Genomic DNA, 20,757 nt, shown 5'->3' with positions numbered 1-20,757 from the left:
ACACCCCCTCCAGGGTTTAGAGGATCCAGAGAGAAGTGGACAGGCCTCCTCTTCTCTATAGATAACACAGGCCATGGTTTCTAGGTTGAAGAACCAGATTGACTTTGGTACCAAAGGATCTCCTTCAGGGACATTTTCTTCCATGAAAGCTAGAGGTAGCTCTGGGTTATGTTACTCCTCAAAGACATAGTTTCTGGAGTTGTACCAAGTTGATAGGTCTCCCACTCTGACTCCCAGCCACCCTCCCCTAAACCACTTATTCCCTGTTCTGAATAAGAAGACAGCCCATCCAGGATGAGGGTATCAGACAGCAATAAATTTATTGAGTATTCCAAAAAATAAAAATCAACACAAACCAGTAAAAAATAAGAACATTGGGACTATGGAAAATATATGTTAAAAATGCAAGAGGAAAAGGGGGCCAGGGTAGAAAGGGTACAGAAATTGAGCTAACACATCATAAAGGGGATGTCAGGGTTGGGAGGCGGGAAAGGGAATATTATTAAATACTGAATGATTGAAGTTTGGGAACCTTTAATGTGAAGCAACAAGGAGCTGGGTTCCTAGCTTTCAGGTAACTGGAAGCAAAGATGGAGGACTCTGTCGGATGCCTGGATAATCTGGAAAAAACTTGCCCTGGTGAGGGAGATTCTCTGTCCCAACCCCAGCCAGCAACAGGCTTCTTCCTGGGTCCTGCCCACTCAGTGCCTCCTGTCCGACCTCAAGTGGCTTCACTTGGCTCCCTGGGCCTCTGATTCTTCTTCATCATCTTCATACATCTCCCCTTCCTCCTCTGCTGTGGCATCCTGGTACTGCTGGTACTCGGACACCAAGTCATTCATGTTGCTCTCAGCTTCTGTGAACTCCATCTCGTCCATCCCTTCCCCGGTGTACCAGTGAAGGAAGGCCTTGCGACGGAACATGGCGGTGAACTGCTCTGAGATGCGTTTGAAGAGCTCCTGGATGGCTGTGCTGTTGCCAATGAAAGTAGAGGACATCTTTAGGCCACGGGGTGGGATGTCACAGACGGCCACCTTGACATTGTTGGGGATCCATTCCACAAAGTAGCTGCTGTTCTTGCTCTGGATGGCCAACATCTGCTCGTCCACTTCCTTCATAGACATTCGGCCACGGAAGACGGTAGCCACTGTCAGGTAACGCCCATGGCGAGGGTCGCAGGCTGCCATCATATTCTTAGCATCAAACATCTGTTGGGTGAGCTCAGGGACTGTCAGGGCTCGGTACTGCTGGCTGCCACGGGCTGTGAGCGGGGCAAAGCCAGGCATGAAGAAGTGGAGACGGGGGAAGGGAACCATGTTGACAGCCAGTTTCCGGAGGTCGGCATTGAGCTGGCCTGGGAAACGCAAGGACGTGGTGACGCCACTCATGGTGGCAGAGACCAGGTGATTGAGGTCACCGTAGGTGGGGGTGGCTAGCTTGAGGGTTCGGAAGCAGATGTCGTAAAGGGCTTCATTATCGATGCAATAGGTCTCATCTGTGTTCTCCACCAGCTGGTGGATGGACAGGGTCGCGTTGTAGGGCTCCACCACTGTATCGGACACTTTAGGGGAGGGCACCACGCTGAAAGTGTTCATGATTCGGTCAGGATACTCCTCTCGGACCTTGCTGATGAGAAGGGTGCCCATACCTGAACCAGTGCCCCCACCCAAGGAATGAGTGAGCTGAAAGCCCTGAAGACAGTCACAGTTCTCACACTCTTTCCTCACCACATCCAGCACTGAATCCACTAGTTCGGCCCCCTCAGTGTAGTGACCCTTGGCCCAGTTGTTTCCTGCACCGCTCTGACCTGTGAGACAGGGAAGAGAATAAAAGAGGTGAAGGGAGTAAAAATCAACAGTAGGGCTCGGTGGGTCAAGCAGGCCAGTAATTTGCATTAGTACTGGTATTGACAATGTACAAGGATCTTTCAGATCCATTCTTCCAGCAACCCCATAAAACAGGCAGGGAAGCTATTACCATCTCTGACTTACAGAGCATCAGGGAGATTGAGTGAATTGCCCAAGGTCTCATGATTACTAAATGGCAGCTAAGACTTGTACCCAGGTCTTATTATTATTGGCCTAGTGTGCTTCCTATTATACCAGGCTACATTAGAGCTGGGTTGGAATCATGTTCTGCAAAGGGAGAAGTGATAAAAATCTTTGCTTCAGTTTTCCCATTTGTGAAATGGGGATATCATTGCCAAATAGCCCTATGGCCCCTTAAAATTAATCTAGAGGGGCCAGCTAGGTGGCACAGTGGATAAAGCACTGGTCCTGGATTCAGGAGGACCTGAGTTCAAATCCAGCCTCAGACACTTGACACTTACTAGCTGTGTGACCCTGGGAAAGTCACTTAACCCTCATTGCCCTGCCCCCCAAAAGAAAGAAAGAATCTAGAGGGGGCAGCTAGATGACTCAGTGGATAAAGCACCTGACCTAGATTCAGGAGGACATGAGTTCAAATCTGGTCTCAGACATTTGACACTCACTAGCTGTGTGACCCTGGGCAAGTCATTTAACCTTCATTGCCCCACAAAAGAAGAAGAAGAAAAATAATAAGAAGGAAATGGCAAGCCACTCCAATATCTTTACCAAAAGAATCCCAAATGGGGTCTTGAAGAGTCAGACATGACTGAAAAATCACTTTAAAATGAATCCAGAAGCAATACAGTATGTATTACATAGAATTAGAGCCAGACCAGGGGAAGACTCATATTCTATTCTTTACTAGCTGTTGACCCAAGTGATCTTTTTTTGGGGGGGAGGGAGCAGGGCAATGAGTGACTTGCCCAGGTTCACACAGCTAGTAAGTGTCAAGTGTCTGAGGTCGGATTTGAACTCAGGTCCTCCTGAATCCAGGGCCAGTGCTTTATCCACTGTGCCACCTAGCTGTCCCCTCCCCAACTGATCTTGATCAAACCAATTCACCCTTCTAAGCCTTAATTTCCTCATCTGTAAAACAGGAATAATGTCTCTCCCACCCTACTTATCCTCACAGAGCTATCTGAATGATCAAATGAGAAATTAGATATGAAAGCACTTTGAAAAGTAAAGTATCTATGTGTAAATGCAAGGTACATTGAATAACCCATTCTCCTCTGCCCTCTGCTAAGCTATCATTTTTGTTGTTCCTTTATGGAGTTTATATATGGAGCTTGTCTAAAGAGGGCAGGGGTGCTGGTAGGGAAATATACCAAAGATGAAGTTGTCAGGTCTGAAGAGATGTCCAAAAGCACCAGATCGAACGCTGTCCATGGTTCCAGGTTCCAGGTCCACCAGGATAGCCCTGGGCACATACTTGTGAGCTAAGGGGATGAGAAAACAGATGGATTAGATCTGATCCTGTGGGTCTAGGGCCAAAAGTATCCATTCCACTTAGACCTTCATCTTTCCCTAGAAAGACCCCTGCTCTGGCTTGCTGAGGTCCTTTCCACTTCAAGGTTCACTCAGCCTAACTAAGGCTATCCCATTACATCCATTCTTCCATCACTTTCTTAGGCAGAGTCTGAATAATCCATCCACAGACAGAAGGGAAGGGGGAGACTGGGAAATATCTTTCAAATCTGCAGTGAACAGTCTTAAATTCAGAGGACTGACAAAAAAGCATGTCTCGTACTTCTCCACAGAGAGGTGAGGAATGAGGCATACATCTCCATACTTGGCTAATGGGCTTATTTCTTTTATTTTCCTGTTCTCCCTCATGGGTGGGGGAGGCTGACTGGTAAGTGACAGGGATCCTTTTAAAAAGAAGAAAACATTTAAAAAGAAATGCTCTCTGGGCAGCTAGGTGGCGCAGTGGATAAAGCACTGGCCTTGGATTCAGGAGTACCTGAGTTCAAATCCAGCCTCAGACACTTAACACTTACTAGCTGTGTGACCCTGGGCAAGTCACTTAACCCCTAATTGCCTCTCAAAAAAACAAGACAAAACAAAAAGAAATGCTCTCCCAAAGTAGGACTCGGCAACTAGACAGAGCTCTTCTGCCAAAAATGTAGGCACAGCTCTGAAATACCATGAAGGAGAAGCCACTGGAGTGGATCTTCATAAAATACTCAATGTTCCCTTAGCCCCACCTCCACCTGCACAAGCCCTCTGCCAAGCCACACTATTGTTGATTCCAATTTCATTTATTTTCCCCCTAATCCAGCTAATTGGAGGACTGCCAATTTCAATACAATGAACATTTGTTAGATGCCTGCTATTTGTAGTGCAGAGCACTGATGTAGGTACTGGGGCTGAAAAAGGGAAACAGATTTAACATAGACCACAGTCTGTCCTTGTGGAGAGCTTAGAGTCTGGTCGGGGGACATAACCCATCAACAAGCAGAATATATTATTTGGTGTTTGATTTATTGCACCTCTGTGGGCAAGCAAGAGAGGAGTCAACAAAATGACACATGGGATCTCAATGAGAGGTGATCCCTAAGTTGGGAGATCAGGCCCAGCCCCAAATTTCCTTCTAGATTCCATCCAGTCTTGAGGGGTCCTTTCTATCTCACAGCAGCCACCACCTCAACCTCCAGAGTCTCTGTGGTCCCATTGATCCCCCAGTTCCCAGGTTAAAGCATCTTTCTGTCATGTCTCAGGGTAACAGGAGGTTAGGAAGGGTCTGAGGGCCATGTGGGGTGAGGAGATACTCACATGAGGCTTCATTGTAGTAAACACTGATCCTCTCCAGCTGTAGGTCTGAGTCACCCACATAGTTGCCACTAGGGTCTATGCCATGTTCATCACTGATCACTTCCCAAAACTGATGAGAGATGCAGAGAGATAGACAGGAAAGATGGTTAAGGAAAGGGAAGTAGTCAGTAGTGTCAAGTCACATTGTCTAACACTTAGCACCCACATCTAGAACCTAGGAACTTGGAGATCAGGGTCCCAGGTTCTGTGACTAACTGCCTTAGGCAAGATATATACCTTTGTTGGGACTCAGTTTAACCTCTTTTTCCTTTAGATTTGTGAGAGGCAATCTGGTATAGTGGGAAAAGCAGTGAAGGGGAACATCTAGGAAGATGTTAGAGAGAGAAGCTGCAAGAAAAAGACACACTGGGGGGGGGCAGTTAGGTGGCACAGTGCATAAAACACTGGCCCTGAATTCAGGAGGACCTAAGTTCAAATCTGGCCTCAGACACTTGACATTAGCTGTGTGACCCTGGGCAAGTCACTTAACCCTCATTGCCCCACAAAAAGAAAGAAAAGAAAAGAAAAGTAAAAGACACATTGGCCTTGGAGTCAGTGATTCCAGCTCCATTAATTACTTAAAGAACTTTGTAAAATGGGAATAATTTTTGTATTATCCACCTCACAGGTTTCTTTTGAGATGGAGTGAGAATGTATTTAAGTTTTAGACGCAACTAGGTGGTGCAATGGATAGAGTGCCAGGTCAGGAGTTAAGAAGACTTGAGTTCAAATCCAGTCTCAGACATTTAGTAGCTATGTGACCCTGAGCAAGTCACTTAATCTCTATTTGCTCCAGTTTTCTCATCCATAAAATGGGGAAAATAATAGCACCTACCTTCCAGGATTGCTGTAAGGACCAAATAAGCTAAAACTTGTAAAGCACTTAGCATACTGTCTGGCATATAGTAAGTGCTATATAAGTATTTTGTTGTTTTTCAGTTGTATCTGACTGTTCACTGCCCCATTTAGGGTTTTCTTAGTAAAAGATACTGGAGTAGGAGGCAACTAGGTGGCACAGTGGATAAAGCACCAACCCTGGATTCAGGAGGACCTGAGTTCAAATCCAGCCTCAGACACTTGACAATTACTAGCTGTGTGACCTTGGGCAAGTCATTTAACCCTCATTGCCCCACAAAAAAAGAGGAAGATACTGGAGTAGTTTTCTATTTCCTTCTCTGGCTCATTTTGACAGATGAGGAACCAAGGCAAACAGGGTTAAGTGACTTGCTCAAGGTCACATAGCTGGTAAGTGTCTGAGTCTGGATTTGAACTCATGAAGAGGAATCTTCCTGACTCCAGGCCTGACACTCCATCCACTGCATCACCTAGCTAAATACTGAGACTACAAAGAAAAAGTAAAAATAGTTCCTGCTCTCAAGGAGCTTACATTCTATTAAGGTGGACAATATGTAAATAACTAGGTGCAAACAAGATATATATAGAGAGTAGATGCATGCATTTTGAAAAGAGAAGGACTTAGCACAGTTAGGGGCTGGCGACTGAGAAAGGCCTCCTGTAGAGATGAGATCAGAATAAGTCTTGAAGGAAGCCAGGGGAAATTTAATCCCTGACCTTTATTTTGTTAAGGTTGTGAAAATAAGATGAGATGATACATGCGAAAACTCTTTGAAAAGAATTTTTTTACGGGGTGAGGCAATGAGGGTTAAGTGACTTGCCCAGGGTCACACAGCTAGAAATTGTCAAGTGTCTGAGGCCAGATTTGAACTCAGGTCCTCCTGAATCCAGGGCCAGTGCTTTATCCACTGCGCCACCTAGCTGCCCCCCTGAAAAGTTTTTTTTTTAATTTAAAATGCAAAGGATTTCAAAAATCAATGTTAATTGTTCATATGTGTCAAGACTATTCATGTGTGACTTTCCTCTAAGACCTGATCTTCATTTCAGATTCTTAGCTTTTAAAACCTGCAGTTGACACTATTTCAAAACATTTAGGATCATAGATTTAATGATAGGAAGAACCACCCTCAAGTGTAAAATGAAGATAAGAATGGTTCTTGCCTCACAGGGTTGTTAGGAGAATCAAAGGAGATGACAATTGTAAAGACCTTCAAAGTGCTATCTAAATATTAGCCATTATGACTACTATATCTAACTTGTTTATTTTACAAATGAGGAAACTAAGGCCCAGAGATATTAAATTATTTGCCCAAGGTCACATAGATATTAAGTAGCAAAACTAGAATTTCAACCCGGATCCTCTCACTCCAGATTCTTCAATTGTAACATAAGGATGATATTAACATCTAATCGTCAGGGTTGTTGTGAGGACTCAGTGAAATAATATTTGTAGAAAGCTTAGTACAGCATACATAGAAATGCTCTTTTTTCATTTTGTGTTTGTTTAAAATGATTTTTCTGAGTTATTAATGAGCTTTATTCATAATGGTAAAAGAATTTTTAATAAAAAGTGTCAGTGACACTCTTGAATACCAAAGACCTTAAAATGAATTTTTTTAAAAAGCAGGGGGCAGCTAGGTGGTGCAGTGGATAGAGCACCGGCCCTGGATTCAGGAAGACCTGAGTTCAAATCCAGCCTCAGACACTTGACACTTACTAGCTGTGTGACCCTGGGCAAGTCACTTAACCCCCATTACTCCACAAAAAAAAAAAAAAAAAGCTTAGCAGAGTACCTAGCACATTACAGGTGCCATGTAAATGATTATTCTATTTCCTCTGGATTCAGGGCTCTTTCCATGGTACTCAACACATAGTAGGCACTTAATAAAGATTCCCACCTCCCATATTCCTTTGCTATTTCTTCCTTAATCACCTAGTCTATGATAATAATGACTTCCTTTCTATACTTCTGATTTTAGAGGCAGGAATTCTAAGCTATGTCCCAAATGCAAGAGCCTCCTGAGTGTAGAGTCCCACAAAATATTCTGGGATGGTTGTCTCTGGGCTGTGATTAGACATGGTAACCATTGGCTCCTGGGGACAATGGTCTTACAAAAGCCATCATGCCCTAAAGGGGAGGGAAAGATATGAGGAACCTTAAGGAGAAATACAGTAGATGGCAAACTATGGGAACAGTAATCTTTCACTGATTCGTTATTTCTTTTTTTAAAATTAATTAATTATTTTTGATGTGAGGCAATTGGGGTTAAGTGACTTGCCCAGGTTCACATAGCTAGTAAATGTCAAGTGTCTGAGGTCGGATTTTGAACTCAGGTTCTCCTGAATCCAGGGCTGGTGCTTTATCCACTGCGCCATCTAGCTGCCCCTTGATTCGATATTTCATTGGTGTGGACATTCCCTCCACAGGGAGAGGTTGTCATTCCTCTGTCCTTTAATAGACAATTTTAGATGAATAGACATTGTGATTTTGTCAGGGTAGGGAGCCCCTGGTGAGGAAACACTACAAATACAGATGAGCTACTGCTCTTACAGTCTTAGGGAGTGCCTAGGAGCACTGAGATTAAGTGACTTGCCCAGGGTCATACAGCTAGTGAGACTTGAAGTCAGGTCTTCCTGATTCTAAGGCCATTTCTTTGTTCATTATTCCATACCATCTCTCCTTGGTAAGATCATCTTCATGAGTTGCTGTGGCTGAAAAAAAAATCAGTTCATCTCCTGGTGGCCACCTCTTTAGTGATTATATTATGATAATTAAAATGAATACATTCACATAGTGCTTTAAGATTTACAGAGTCCTCTTTTTAATAATAGGAAACTCAGGGCAGCTAGGTGGCGCAGTGGATAGAGCACCGGCCCTGGAGTCCGGAGAACCTGAGTTCAAATCCGACCTCAGACACTTAACACTTACTAGCTATGTGACCCTGGGCAAGTCACTTAACCCCAATTGCCTCACTAAAATAATAATAATAATAATAATAATAATAATAATAATAATAATAATAATAATAATAATAGGAAACTCCAGGTCAAGGGAGCTGAGGGGAGATTCAGCTTTTGTAGTTGAATGAGCAAGAGTTACTGGCATGCCAGGATAAGTTTCAGAATTAGATTGGACATACTGAGAAGGAGTTGAGTCCAAATGCTGAAATTCCGCTACCCCAAGAAAGATTCAATTAAAGTTCAGTTCCATTCAATTCGGGCAAGCATGTATTAAGTACCTAATGATGAAGGCAGATACATTGGAAAGAATGCTGACACTGCAGCAGAGACTTGGATATTGGCAACCTGGGTGATCTTGTGCAAATCACAGCTTCCCTGGGTGTCAGTTTCTTCATTTGTCAGAAATAGGGATTGGACTAAATGGTCTTCAAGTTACCATTTAGCTCTATTTCTGTACTCTTTTGTGCAAGACATCGTACTAGGCAGTATCTCCAAAACAGCTTCTATAGCAGGTTGCCAAGTAGGGAAGTACAAACCAGACCGGCAGGTGGGGGAGGTGGGGGGAGCAGGAGCTGTCCGTGGTTCTGACAAACCTTAAGTTACTACCCAGTTCCATTCCCTCTGCATAGCCATCTTCCCTCATCCCTCCTCCACCTCCAATAAAGCATAGAGGTTCAGTACCTTTGCTTCCTGTACTTGTATAGAAGTGCATTATGTTAAGGGAAAATCCATCTCTAGAGCTAAAGGAGATGAGAGAGATAGCTACTATATAAGATGATATAGTTAGAATTGGGAAGCCCTGAGGCTTCTCTTTGAAGAGAAGAATTAGGGGACATTGAAAGGTATTAGCCATGGTTTCTGAAGGCTTTTCTTTTTTTTTTTTTTCAAACAGAATAGGATTTATTTTAACAAGAACAAACTTAAAAAAAACACAAATAGGATCAATAGGATCAAGGGAAAGGAAATAAAATGGGGAAAGGGAAATTATACAACCTGAAGAAATACCACCACCCAGGAATCAGCTGAGAATACACAGCACAGCTCCTATCGCCTTCCAGTGTCCAGCTAGAATCGAAGGCTTTTCTTTTACTGTTTTTGTTTTTGTTTTTGGTGAGGCACTTGGGTTTAAGTGACTTGCCCAGGGTGACACAGCTAGCAAGTATCAAATGTCTGAGGCTGGACCTGAACTCAGGCCCTCCTGACTCCACTGCGCCACCTAGCTGCCTTGAAGGCTTTTCTTTTAAAGGAATATGAAACCTTAAATCCCAAGACTAGTTTTACTTTCTCCTCTCCCCCTACCCAATTGCTCCCCACGGTGGTGGTGGTGGTGAGGGGGATCACTACCTTACCTAGATGTGTGGTACCTATTCAGTTCAATTCTAAAATGTGTTAAGGGCAGGTGAGTGAGTGAATGGAGAAAGAATGGGCTGCTTGATGATCCTAAGAGAGAAACAAAAACTTTCCCATTGACTGAAAGCATAAAAGATTCCTCCCCAACTTCCCAAAGCAAGATATCTTGCCCAACAGCCTGGAAGGAGGAGAGGGAAGAGAGGGGGTACTAAATTGCTGTCATCCATAGCCCATATGGTGAGTGAGGAGACAGACTTTGATTCTGTTAACAAAGCAGTCCTCTAATGATCTACCCCAGGTAAGAGTCCAGGGACACCAATTGAAGCTGAAGGCCCAGCTAGGATGATAAAAGAACCAGGGCTGAGGGGCTGGCTGGCTGCCAGCTTCTGAGTAGTGCTTGCCTCTTAAAGCTCAGTGTCACTGAGTCCCTTCACCAATCTCCCTGAGGATCTGGGCTAAGACCTCCAGGCCCAAAGGAACAAATCAGAGTCTGAGAAGATGGAATGCCTTAAGGGATTTAAGTTTCTGATGATTTAAATTTGGGGCTCTATCAGAAAAGGAGCCTGAGTCCTGGCTGAGGAGGCTGAGAAAACAATCTTAAACTCAGGACCCCCAGGCAGAGCTGGGTGGCACCATCAGGGATGGAGAGTGGGGCCATAGGTAATCAGGTGACAAGAGACATGCTGACCTCTCTGAACCCAAAGGCACCCTCACTTCAGCCCAGGGTCCACAGACCTCCTTTGTCTCACAGGCCACTGCGGAACTGCCCTACCTGCACAGACTCTCTACTCCCTAGACAGCTGGGTCACATGCTGGGTGCTGCTGCCCCAATTTTCCAAGAGGAGCCAGCATTAGCTCAAATGTGACGCATCAAAGAAGAGTGTGTTTTCCCTTCTTCCTTCCCTGGGGGTCAGGCAGGGCCACCCCTGGGCCTTACTCATTCACCTCCCACAAGGCAGGGGAGGTCCCCTAGGGGCGGGGAGAAGATCCTGGCACTCACTTAAGACCTTCAAAGGACTGATCTCAGCATTCTTGAGTAAGGACCCAGCACACTAGCTTGGGGTTGGGTGTCTAGGTGACATAGTTTGTTTTCCTGCAAATACTCTAGGACTCCAGTGTCTCCTCACCCCACGAGGGTAGAAGAGAAATGCCTCAAAATCTCTTTAATCCTACAACAAAGGCCTATTTAATGAAATCATCCTAAAACCTTGGATTTGAAGATGTCTCTCTTAGAAATGACTAGAAGTGAGTAGATGTCACTTGCTCTCATAGTATCCCCAAGGGCATGCTCGCCTCCTTTCTACAGTTAATGCAATTGGTCCAAGGTAACAAGGTAGGACCATCGATTTAAGGCTGGAAGGAACTTTAAATATCTTAATTTTTACAGATGGGAAAACTGAGACTCAGAGAAATGAAGTACTTCCCAAGGTCACCCACTAAGTAGCGGAACTGGGATTTGAATGCTCACACTCCAAATCCAAAAATCTTCCCTCTTCACCACGATGCTGGGAAACAACTCTCAGGCTACAACCCTGTCCCTTAGACCATGACAGTTTGACTAATAAGTATCACTGTCCCAGGCTTTGGCTTCAATTAGTCCTGTGTCCACTTACACCCCCTCTTACTCTCCCCCTTTGGCCCTCAGCCCCTGACCCTGCTCAGTAGCAGGTGTTCTTTGCCTGCCCAATCCCCCAGTGACCTGCTTAATGAGCTAACAGACCCTCTGGCCCTGGGGTGGCTGCTGACTTGGTCACAGCTGCTTCCCCTACTCCAGAAGGAGACCTGATTTGATTTCAGTCTCCCATCCCCAAGCCCTTCCTCTTCCTTCCCCTCCCCCCAATGCAGCAGGAGATGGGCCACTCTTCCTCTCCTCCCCCTCCTCCTGATTCTTCATTCTGAGCAGGCACAGATGTGTCTGAAGGGTCTGAGGGACGATTAGTGCTGCCTCACACTAAGACACTGCAGCAGGTGCCCCCACCAGAAGCATCAGAGAAGACCCATACATACAATTTACATGTCAGTGCCACGTGGGCAGCTGTTTCCCCTCCAGTATATTAATTAGCTTTTTGTTCCTCTGACTGGCTTCCTCAGGAGCTGCTCCTTATAGGATCGCAGAACCTTAAAGACCATAGGGGAATAGATCTGAATCTGGAAGAGACCTCAGAAGCCTAAGGAAGTTTAATGACTTCTCCAAGGTCACACAGGTAGTGAATATCAGAGGTGAGATTTGAACCCAGTGTTCAAATTTGAACTCAATTTGAGTGTTCATCTTGAATGATCAAACCATTGTTTTTATACCTTCCCCTCCACCAGGATTTCCCTCCACTCTAGTCCAACCCACTCATTTTATAGATAAGGAAATTAAGGCCCTAGGGAGAGGAGCTAACTAGCCCAAGGTCACAGAGGTCATTAGGGAGCAGAGCCTGGATTCACACTCAGGACCTGTGGCTCTGAATCTATTGTCTCAGCTGACTTTCTGCCGCTAGCAAAGATCTTTGGGGCTTTCTTCTTTCCCTAATCTCAAACCCACTTCCTTTTTCCCTTTCTGAGTTTATTTTCATTGAACCACCTCCCTACTTAGGACTTTATCTTTGTTCCAAATGAGCTGAAAGTTCCCTATTTCCCTTACTGTCCCTGCTACCACCTGTCGGTGTTCATGGGACTTTGGTTTCAGGTTCATTGGCCAGAAATTAGACTTCCTAGACCCCTCTGATCTTTTTTTTCCTCTGACCCAGGTTGTTCTAGATTGATGCAGCCCTACCTTCTTCCTGGTGGCTTTGTTCCCTACCCTCAGCTTCTACCAGACCCAATCCCAGGAGATGCTCATGGCTGGCTTGGGGGAGGAGTCAGCTTTAAGGTTGCTTCTCTCTTCTACTGATCCCACCTCATCTCCCAAGAGGTGAACCCCCGACTCCCACCGGACCTATTCAGGGTGGGGACAGGACCTAATTGGATCAGTATTGGGTCTCCAGTGAGGGTCTTGATCTCACCCTTGGCGGCAGCCTGGGGTAGTAGAGACCTGAGACCAAGGTCACCCTGTGAATCATAGCACAACTCCACCCCCTTTTCCCCTTAGGAGAACAAAGAAAGAGGGGTCTGGGTCTGGGGAGGGTGATGTGAGGTGGCTGAACTAGTATGAGAGAGTTTTTCTGGGGCCATCCCTGGGCAGAGCATCCAGAAAAGAACTATTTTTTAAAGATATAGCACCCTGGAAGAAATTGGGGAAAGGAGACGAAGAAGTGTTGGAGAAGGAAAGAGGACATCCTATGTGGTCCTTCCCCTGAAAGGGGCGGGAGGCGGGGGGGGGGAGGGGGGAGGGGTGTACCGTGGTCTTCATTCAACTGCCCCGCCCAACTCAGCCCCACCCATTTTTTTCTTAAGGAAAAGATTTAAGGAACCCCGGACCGATCAGCTCCTCTGAGAAGGAGGTTGGGCAACGCCCACCCCAGAGGAACTCGGGGGAAGGAACGTGGTAGCAGTCGCTGTCCAGGTTCCAATCCCTGACCATTAACTTGAGGGAAGACCCAGGTGGCCGGGCCTCCAGCTTCGCCCAGAGGGGGCGTCGTCAGCCTGAGTGTATGGGTGGACGGCTCCCAGGCAGAGGGGTCTGACACATGGAAAGGTCTCACCCTCCCCGAACTCCCACCCCTCGCCTCTTTTAGCAAACTGGCCCTCTAGGGAGGGACAGCCCTACCCTGGAAACCCTCCAGGCCTTGGGGAGAAGGGAATGCTTCCCGGGGAATGGCAGAGGAAAGGTGGGGAACCCCGTCAGGGCGGGGACCCAGGCGTCCCGGCAGCCTGGCGCAAGGCTGAGCTCATCCCTTTGTTCCCGGCGCCGCAGTCCTGGGGTGTGGTTCGGGCTGTGCGGCGTAGTCTAGCGCTCCCCTTCCCGCACCGCCCCCCCCCCGCACCCTCTGCTACCTCCTAACCCTTCTCCCCATCTCTGCGCCCCAAAGAGCCGGCTACACTAGTCCTTGAATGCCCCGTCCCTTTCCAGACGCGCTCCCGGACCCATCCCGGGAATAGAGCTGTGCATGCACACCCTCTCCCCTCCCCACCCCAAGCACGGCTGAGTACAAAGGCTGAGCGGGGAACCCCAGCTTCCAGTGGGGCCTGCCGAGAGCGGGGAGATCCCAAGCGAAGCTGCCGCAGTGGGCTGCTCCAGCGCAGTCGAGCCCGGGGGAGGCATCACTTCCCCGGCTCAGCCCCAGCCCCAACCCCCGCCCCTGCCCCAGCCCGGGTCCCTGCCTCTGTCCTGTCTGTCCCCTTCCCTGGCCCTACCTTAGCTCCGATCTGATTGCCGCACTGGCCGGCCTGGATGTGGACGATTTCCCTCATCCTCGCTGGTCTTGCTGGCTTGCTGCAAGGGGAGCGGCCGGGGCTAGGAAGTGGGACGCGTTCTCGCAGGCTGCAGAAGGCTGGGTGCTCCCCGGCCGCGGGGTTTTATAGGCTGCGCGCTGCTGCACCGGCGGCTGGGCAGACCTAGGCGTGCTCCGCCAAGAGCTGACCTCATCCTCGTCCCAGCCAATCACGAGCCGCCGGCGGAAAATGCTGCAACATCCCTGCAGCATCAGTACCAACCAGCGCATCCCTCCCCCCGCCGCCCCCCCTTCTCGGTCCTGAGGGAGGGAGCTACCCACCCTCCCACCTCTGCTGCCCAGCGCAGTTACTTTGTCTGGCTGCACACAATGCCATGCAAGCTGCTAGGGCCCCTTTGGGCAGATCCAGACAGAATTCATAAAGGGGGATATGGCTGGAGGGCTCCCTCTGGTCAGGGTTTTGGGGGCCCTTCACAACCAAAGGAGAGGAGATGTCTTGACGAATGGTCATGGAAGAGGGTCCCCTGAGGACAACAGCGGCTTCCCCGCCCGCCTCCGGGCGCCCCTCGAGATCTGCAAAAGCGGGGGTCACACAGACCCCACCCAGCTCAGCAGCGGGTGGTGGCGGAAGGGGCGGAGAAGGATGGGGGAGCTCTCGTCTCCAAGTTACTCCAGACCCTCCTCATGGTCCCTTTTTCTTTGTTTCCTTCTCCAGCAGCCTCCCTTCCATTGTAGCCTCAGTTTCAGGGCCTCCCTCCTCCCCTTCTCTTCCCCAAGTATCTGGGATTCTGGTCCTCTCCCCTTCTCTAGCCCCAGCTCCATCCAGCAAGCCCAGGGGCTTGAAAAGCACCACCAAGATCTGTTCTATCCTGCTTTGCCCCTACGTAAGTCGTTGGGTAGCAAAGAAGTAGAATTAAAAAGAAGGAAACAGAGAGAGAGAAGAAAGAAAGAAAGAATCAGAGAAAAGAAAGGAAGGGAGGGAGAAAGTATGAAGGAAAGAAAAAAAGGAAATTTCCTTTTTCTTGGGAATTAAGGCAAGAGATCGCCTTGTTAGGAAAAGGAAAGTAGGGAGTCTACGCCCCTAGGCGAGACCTTCCCCTCCCCCACTTCAGCCTGGTTTGCCCGCTGGAGGGACAGACATGTCACTGGAGTAGTGGTCTGCTATGCCTTAGAGAAAGGGTTGTTAAGCTTGTTGTGTACGCCATGTAGCCCTTTGGTGTCTGGTGAAACCTATGGAAACCCAAGAACAATACTTTAAATGTAGAGAATACATAGGATTAAAATGGAGGCCAACTCTATTGAAATAATTGTTCATTTTTAAAGAATTAGCAACTATTCTGAAATCTGTTCGTAGACTTGGGTTCAGAACCCCAGAGAACACCCCAGAGAGGCTCGTTCAGTCAAATAGCCCATGGATGAAAGGAGGTCAGAGGAGAAGGGGTGGCTTCTATTCATGCCAGTTTTGCTGGGAAACAGGGCTCAGAGATTCCAAAATTGATGGAGAATTGGAAACAGATCCCTGTTAGGAAACTCCTTATTTTTTGGAGGGTGGGGTTGAAGTAGGTGGAAAATGGCCAGAGAATCTCCCTGGGTACCACACTTAGAGACTCAGTGACTGGGAAAGAGATATGGGCCAAGCCATAACATTCTCAGCCCCTCCCTGTGGCTTAAAGGTGAGTTTGGAAACCCAACCTAATCCTTGGGCTCATTGCCCACTGTCATTGGAGCTCCTAGACTCTCTCAATCTGGCTTTGGGCCAGGGTCCCAAACCCTGCAGCTGGGGTGGTAGCATATGAGGGGTGTGTGTGTGTGTGTGTGTGTGTGTGTGTGTGTGTGTGTGTGTGGTGTTGTGGTGGGACTGGTGTGGGAGGGAACATAAGGAGATCCACCTTCCTGTGCAGCCTCCTGTGGCCTTCTGTGCTATGTCAGAGCAGGACACTTGATCTCCCTAGCTCCCCAGTGAAAGATCTTGACCATTGCCCCTCTCAGTCCTTATACCCTGACATTTGCATTTGATATGTCCATCAGTCAGCATGTTAGCTCCATCCCCAGGCCTTACATTCAGCAGAAGACAATCCCCTAGAGTCCCAAAGGCTACTAGTTCAGCCCTTTGACCTTCTCTCAACGGGAAGTCACAGTAGTTCAATCTCTAAAGAAACTGATCGATCAAAGTGACAAAGTAGGGAGGAAGAATAAGAGCCGTGAGCTGAAGCCACCCACTGCACAAGGAGAGCCCAGTTTGCCTTCAGTGGCGATATCTGGCCACTAGAGGACAGTAGGGCTCCCCTCCCTGGAGTGGTCCAATTTTCTGGACCAGTGCTGGCTTCACTTTGGCTGAAGGAGTGTGGCACTTAAGTCATCTCTTTGATCCCCATGCCACCCACCATACAGTGCTTCTCTTATCCAGGGCTCTCCAGTCACGTGGGTAACTCAGGATCAGAATCTCTGGGCATATGGCTTATGAGAGACAATGGGGGCAGCACCTGCAATCAGGAGGCCCCAGGTTCAAGTGTCAGAACTGACATCGTCTACCTGTATGTCTGTTGGGCAATCACACTATACCCTTGAGCCAGGCTGGTACCAATCCCCTTCACAGGACTCTTGAGGAAGGTGCTTGGCCACAGAACCGTGAGTTGTATTTTTTAAGTTGTAGGGAGGGGCTAAGGGCAAAACTTGGAACAGCCCCATTGCCTGAGTAATTGTTCTGGGAAGTCACAGGAAATTAAGAAGGTGAGATCTACTGCTTATCACTCATGGGCACAGCTCTTCAAATAGAAACGGAAAGATTCCAATTTCATGGTTCTCTCACAAGCCTTCCAGCATCTATCTGACTTTTACATGCGGCTTCCTCTCAGCACTTACATATAACAGCTGCTTAATAGTATATAGTATATATATGCATATTTCTGATTATAACATTGAACATGGGATTCTGCTGAGACACAATTCCATTGTGAAATCACCTTTTAACAAAGTTCCTCCTCTGGATGGACAGAGTCCACCGACTACATTACAGATTTGCACTGAAATTTCCTCTTCAGATTTGCCTAGAGAGAAATACATACAGACACATACATGTATCCATGTGTGTATGTACACAAAACACACATGTATAACCACATATGTGTGACTTCCAATATCTGTTTCATACAAAGGTGCATATCTTTACAACTATGTATACATGCATATTCAAGGGTGACTGAGCATATATATATATATATACATATATATGTATATATATGTCTGGGCACTAGCTGTTGATTCGATTCATTCAGGGGGGTTGTGAGTGTGTAGCATGTGCTTCCTAGTGTCTGTAGCCTGTGCAGGGATTTTTTTCCTCTGGTTCATTTCCAGAAAAGGCTCTAGTGTTCTTAATTTCGAGAAATCTTTTGTTCTTGAGCTACACCCTTTCTCCATCCCTCCCTCCCCCCTCCCTCCCCCCTTCCTCCACACACCTCCTCTTCTCCTTTATGATGTGGCCTCTCGTGGTTGGTGTCTATTTGCCCATAGCCCCTCCTCCCTCTCCTTGTTCCCAGTGTCCCAGGGTAAGGTTTTTTAGCTGTTCTCTTTGGGTGGATGCTGGATGCTGGAAGGCGGGCTAACTGTGCCACTGCTGCACCTCCCTTCTGGTCTCTGACACATACCTAAGCAAGGGGAAGCTTCAAAGCCCGGCCCCACCCTGGCCAGCGCTCCCTCTGCTTGCAGTACCAAGCCAGGCTCATTTTCTTTCTCTTCCAGGGGGAGGGCCGGTCTCAGGCTGCAGCTTGACTCATTCTCCCATCTTGCAGTCCCAGGAACCAGCTCTCTGGCCCTTTAGTAAGATGTCTGGGACCAGGGTTGGCAGTCCCTTTGTTCTTTGACCTTGAGCTCCCAGCCAAGGGGAGGGGAAGTTGGGAGAAAATTGGGATCCTGAGAGATGAACCAGACAAAAGGCACTTGTGGTCAGTCAACAAATATTTATATGTCTGTTGTGCACAAAGCTAGAATGCAGATGAGCTGTTCTGGGATAGCTAGGTGACCCAGTGAATAAATAGAGCACTGACCTGGAGTCAGAAGGACCTGAGTTCAAATCTGGCCTCAGACCCTTGACACTAGCTGTGTGACCCTGGGCAAGTCACTTAACCCTGATTGACCCTCCCTCCCCCAAGACTCAACTTTAATTCCATAATAAAGGAAATAGGGGTTGATGATTCTTGTTTCAAGAAGGCAGAGGAGCAAACAGAATAAAAGAGTGAGGGAGAAAGAAGGGGAGAAGAGGTATGTGGAAGGAGAGACCATAGAAAAGGGGGAATGGCCCAGTAAGGGGTAGGAGGTCTCAAATCCACTTACAAATAATGTTACTTAATAGCATTTCTATAGTGCTTTAAGGTTTGCGAAGTGCTTTATACATGTTGTCTCATTTGATCTGCAGGACAATACTATGTGGCAGGTGCTGCTATTATACCCATTTCACAGATGAGGACTAGAGGTCTATCAGATCACCCCAGGCTTTTGGGGACAGTATAAGCAAGATAGCAATGGGGAGATCCAGATGTCATGGTTCTCTCACAAGCTTTCCAATAGCTGCATGACCTAACCAGAAAAACAAGACTGTACATCCTCTGTTAGCATCCACGCCTTTGAGATGTATCTAGAATGATCATAAAAGGCCTCAGATTCAGACGATAGATATAACTACTAAATCATAGAGTGCTGGGTGTTGGACAGGACCTGAGAGATCACCTAGTTCTAATTCATCACTATCATTTTGCAGATGGGGAAACTGAGGCTCATAGGAGGGGAAATGACTTGCCCAAAGTCATACATCTAGTTCATTCATGGCAGCAGGACCTAGAACCCAGGGTTCTCAAATTTCACTAAAGCGAAATACACGATACATACATAGTAATGTTGTTTCAGCTGGAACAAGGCTGAGAAAACCTTCTGAGTTGGGTAAAAGTTAACTCTCTTACAATGGGTGGTACATAGCTCCCCACCCCTAAAGTCTCCCTATGCTAGTGTTTCACCTGGGAGGGGGGGTTCAAGATTGTGACTGACCCTTAGCTTCATTGTGGGGTGTGTTGTAACCAGGGCTTATCACCGTAGAGACAAGGCTTCCAGCCTCAATCTACCTTCAGCTCTCCCCCTTCCCCTGCCTGCCTCTAGATGGTGATCAGAAAGAACTGACCAAGAAAACACTGAATTTAAAGTTAAAGGACTGGGGCAGCTAGATGGCACAGTGGTTATCCAGCCTCAGACACTTGACACTAGCTGTATGACCCTGGGCAAATCACTTAACCTCCATTGCTTGCAAAATAAATAAATAAAAAATAAAAATAAAATTAAAGGACCCCTAGTAATCTGTGGCTTACTATTTGTGTGACATCTGGATCTCAAAGTCAAATGAGGAGGTTGGCCTATGAGGTTCCTTCCAACTCTGAAATTCTGTGATTCTGGGAGGGGTTTGCTCAGTCTTCAGATTTATCCCCTGCTGGGGGTTGTATAGGGCTCCAAGCTTAACCACAGTTAACTTCTTCATCAGTATTCTGGGGCCTTCTCCTCTAGTCATTCAAAGGAAATTTAATTCTGACTCTGGGCAAAGTTCAGTCCAGTTCTTAGCATTTGCCCTCCTATGTATTTTTTACTTGTTTACCCTCTCCCCTGACCCCTCTCCCACCTCCCCTTAAGCCATAGGAAAGAGCAAAGAGAGATGATGAAGCACAGTCTCCAATTGCCCCCCATGACCAATGCCAGTCGGACATAGCGTCTAGGCAGAGAGTGGGTTTATTGTCATTTCTCAATCACACAGTTCCCATACAGCCTCAGTAACCAATCACTAACATAGCCAGGTCACATCAGGCACAGGCCGTCGCTATGGACAAGAGTGGGGGAGCCAAGTTGGGAGAGGAACTGAGGTATCGGAACTCCCAGTCATCTGCCCTTGGCTGCCATGGGCATCCCACACAACTGCACGTCCTTAGGAGTCTTCTGTATCCTGGACCAGGGTGGGAAGGTAGGGGGGGTTGGAATGGGGGTGGCTCTGGTTCTTGTTGAGGTGTCGTCTTTCCCATCTGGAGTATGTGTGCCCTGCCTCCTAGATGCAGTATCCTTAGTGGACACAAGCAATGATGAGAAGGGGGCAGGGAGGGAATAGGCTTCCAGGTACTAATACGAGGAACAAGCTGAATTGCAAGGCTTTTGGGATGAGGTTGAAAAAAATCAACGTCAAATGGAGGATAAAAGTGGATCGGATAAAGAGAATTGTTCTGCTCCTGTTGTATATTATGTGCACACCTGAGCATCCACACAAGCACACAAGTGAAAGTACTCACCATGTGCATGAATGCACACACACCCTCTGTGTCTGTTTCCATGACTCTCTGTCTCTCTCCACCTCAGTATCCCTCCCCAAAGGGCAATTCAGAAGCTGGAGTCCAGGCTGACTAATGATGCCTATCCCTCTTCACCATGGGATAGAACAGGTTCTGCCCATTAGCCAGAACATCAGGTCCCCTCTGCAGAGGAAAAGCTGCTCCCCTTGATTACATACTGCACCTCTGTCCCACTGTGTTTATGCATGCCTGCATGCATGGGCATTCATAATGCCCCCC

At 47.3% G+C, this 20,757-nt stretch overlaps 1 protein-coding gene across 1 annotated transcript; it reads right to left on the bottom strand.

Annotated features, from left to right (window-relative positions):
• Positions 1–295: 295 nt before the first annotated feature.
• TUBB3 (tubulin beta 3 class III) lies at positions 296–14,324 on the bottom strand. Its single transcript, XM_043988723.1, has 4 exons — positions 14,130–14,324; positions 4,644–4,752; positions 3,197–3,307; positions 296–1,807 (listed from the first exon to the last, which is right to left on the bottom strand). The coding sequence occupies exons 1-4, from the start codon at positions 14,184–14,186 to the stop codon at positions 732–734; spliced, it is 1,353 nt and encodes a 450-aa protein (XP_043844658.1). The 5' UTR covers positions 14,187–14,324; the 3' UTR covers positions 296–731.
• Positions 14,325–20,757: the final 6,433 nt, after the last annotated feature.

The sequence above is a fragment of the Dromiciops gliroides genome, chromosome 2, assembly GCF_019393635.1.
Source record: "Dromiciops gliroides isolate mDroGli1 chromosome 2, mDroGli1.pri, whole genome shotgun sequence".
Taxonomy (NCBI): domain Eukaryota; kingdom Metazoa; phylum Chordata; class Mammalia; order Microbiotheria; family Microbiotheriidae; genus Dromiciops; species Dromiciops gliroides.
This window is presented reverse-complemented; position numbering and strand designations above follow the sequence as displayed.

Bases quoted from the DNA above. Each gene is read 5' to 3' on its own strand.
- TUBB3 (XM_043988723.1), bottom strand. From the start codon at position 14,186: ATGAGGGAAATCGTCCACATCCAGGCCGGCCAGTGCGGCAATCAGATC. The intron at 3,308-4,643 runs GTGAGTATCTCC...TCATCCCCTTAG, and splicing joins TTACTACAATGAAGCCTCAT to CTCACAAGTATGTGCCCAGG. The intron at 1,808-3,196 runs GTATATTTCCCT...CCTGTCTCACAG, and splicing joins ACCTGACAACTTCATCTTTG to GTCAGAGCGGTGCAGGAAAC.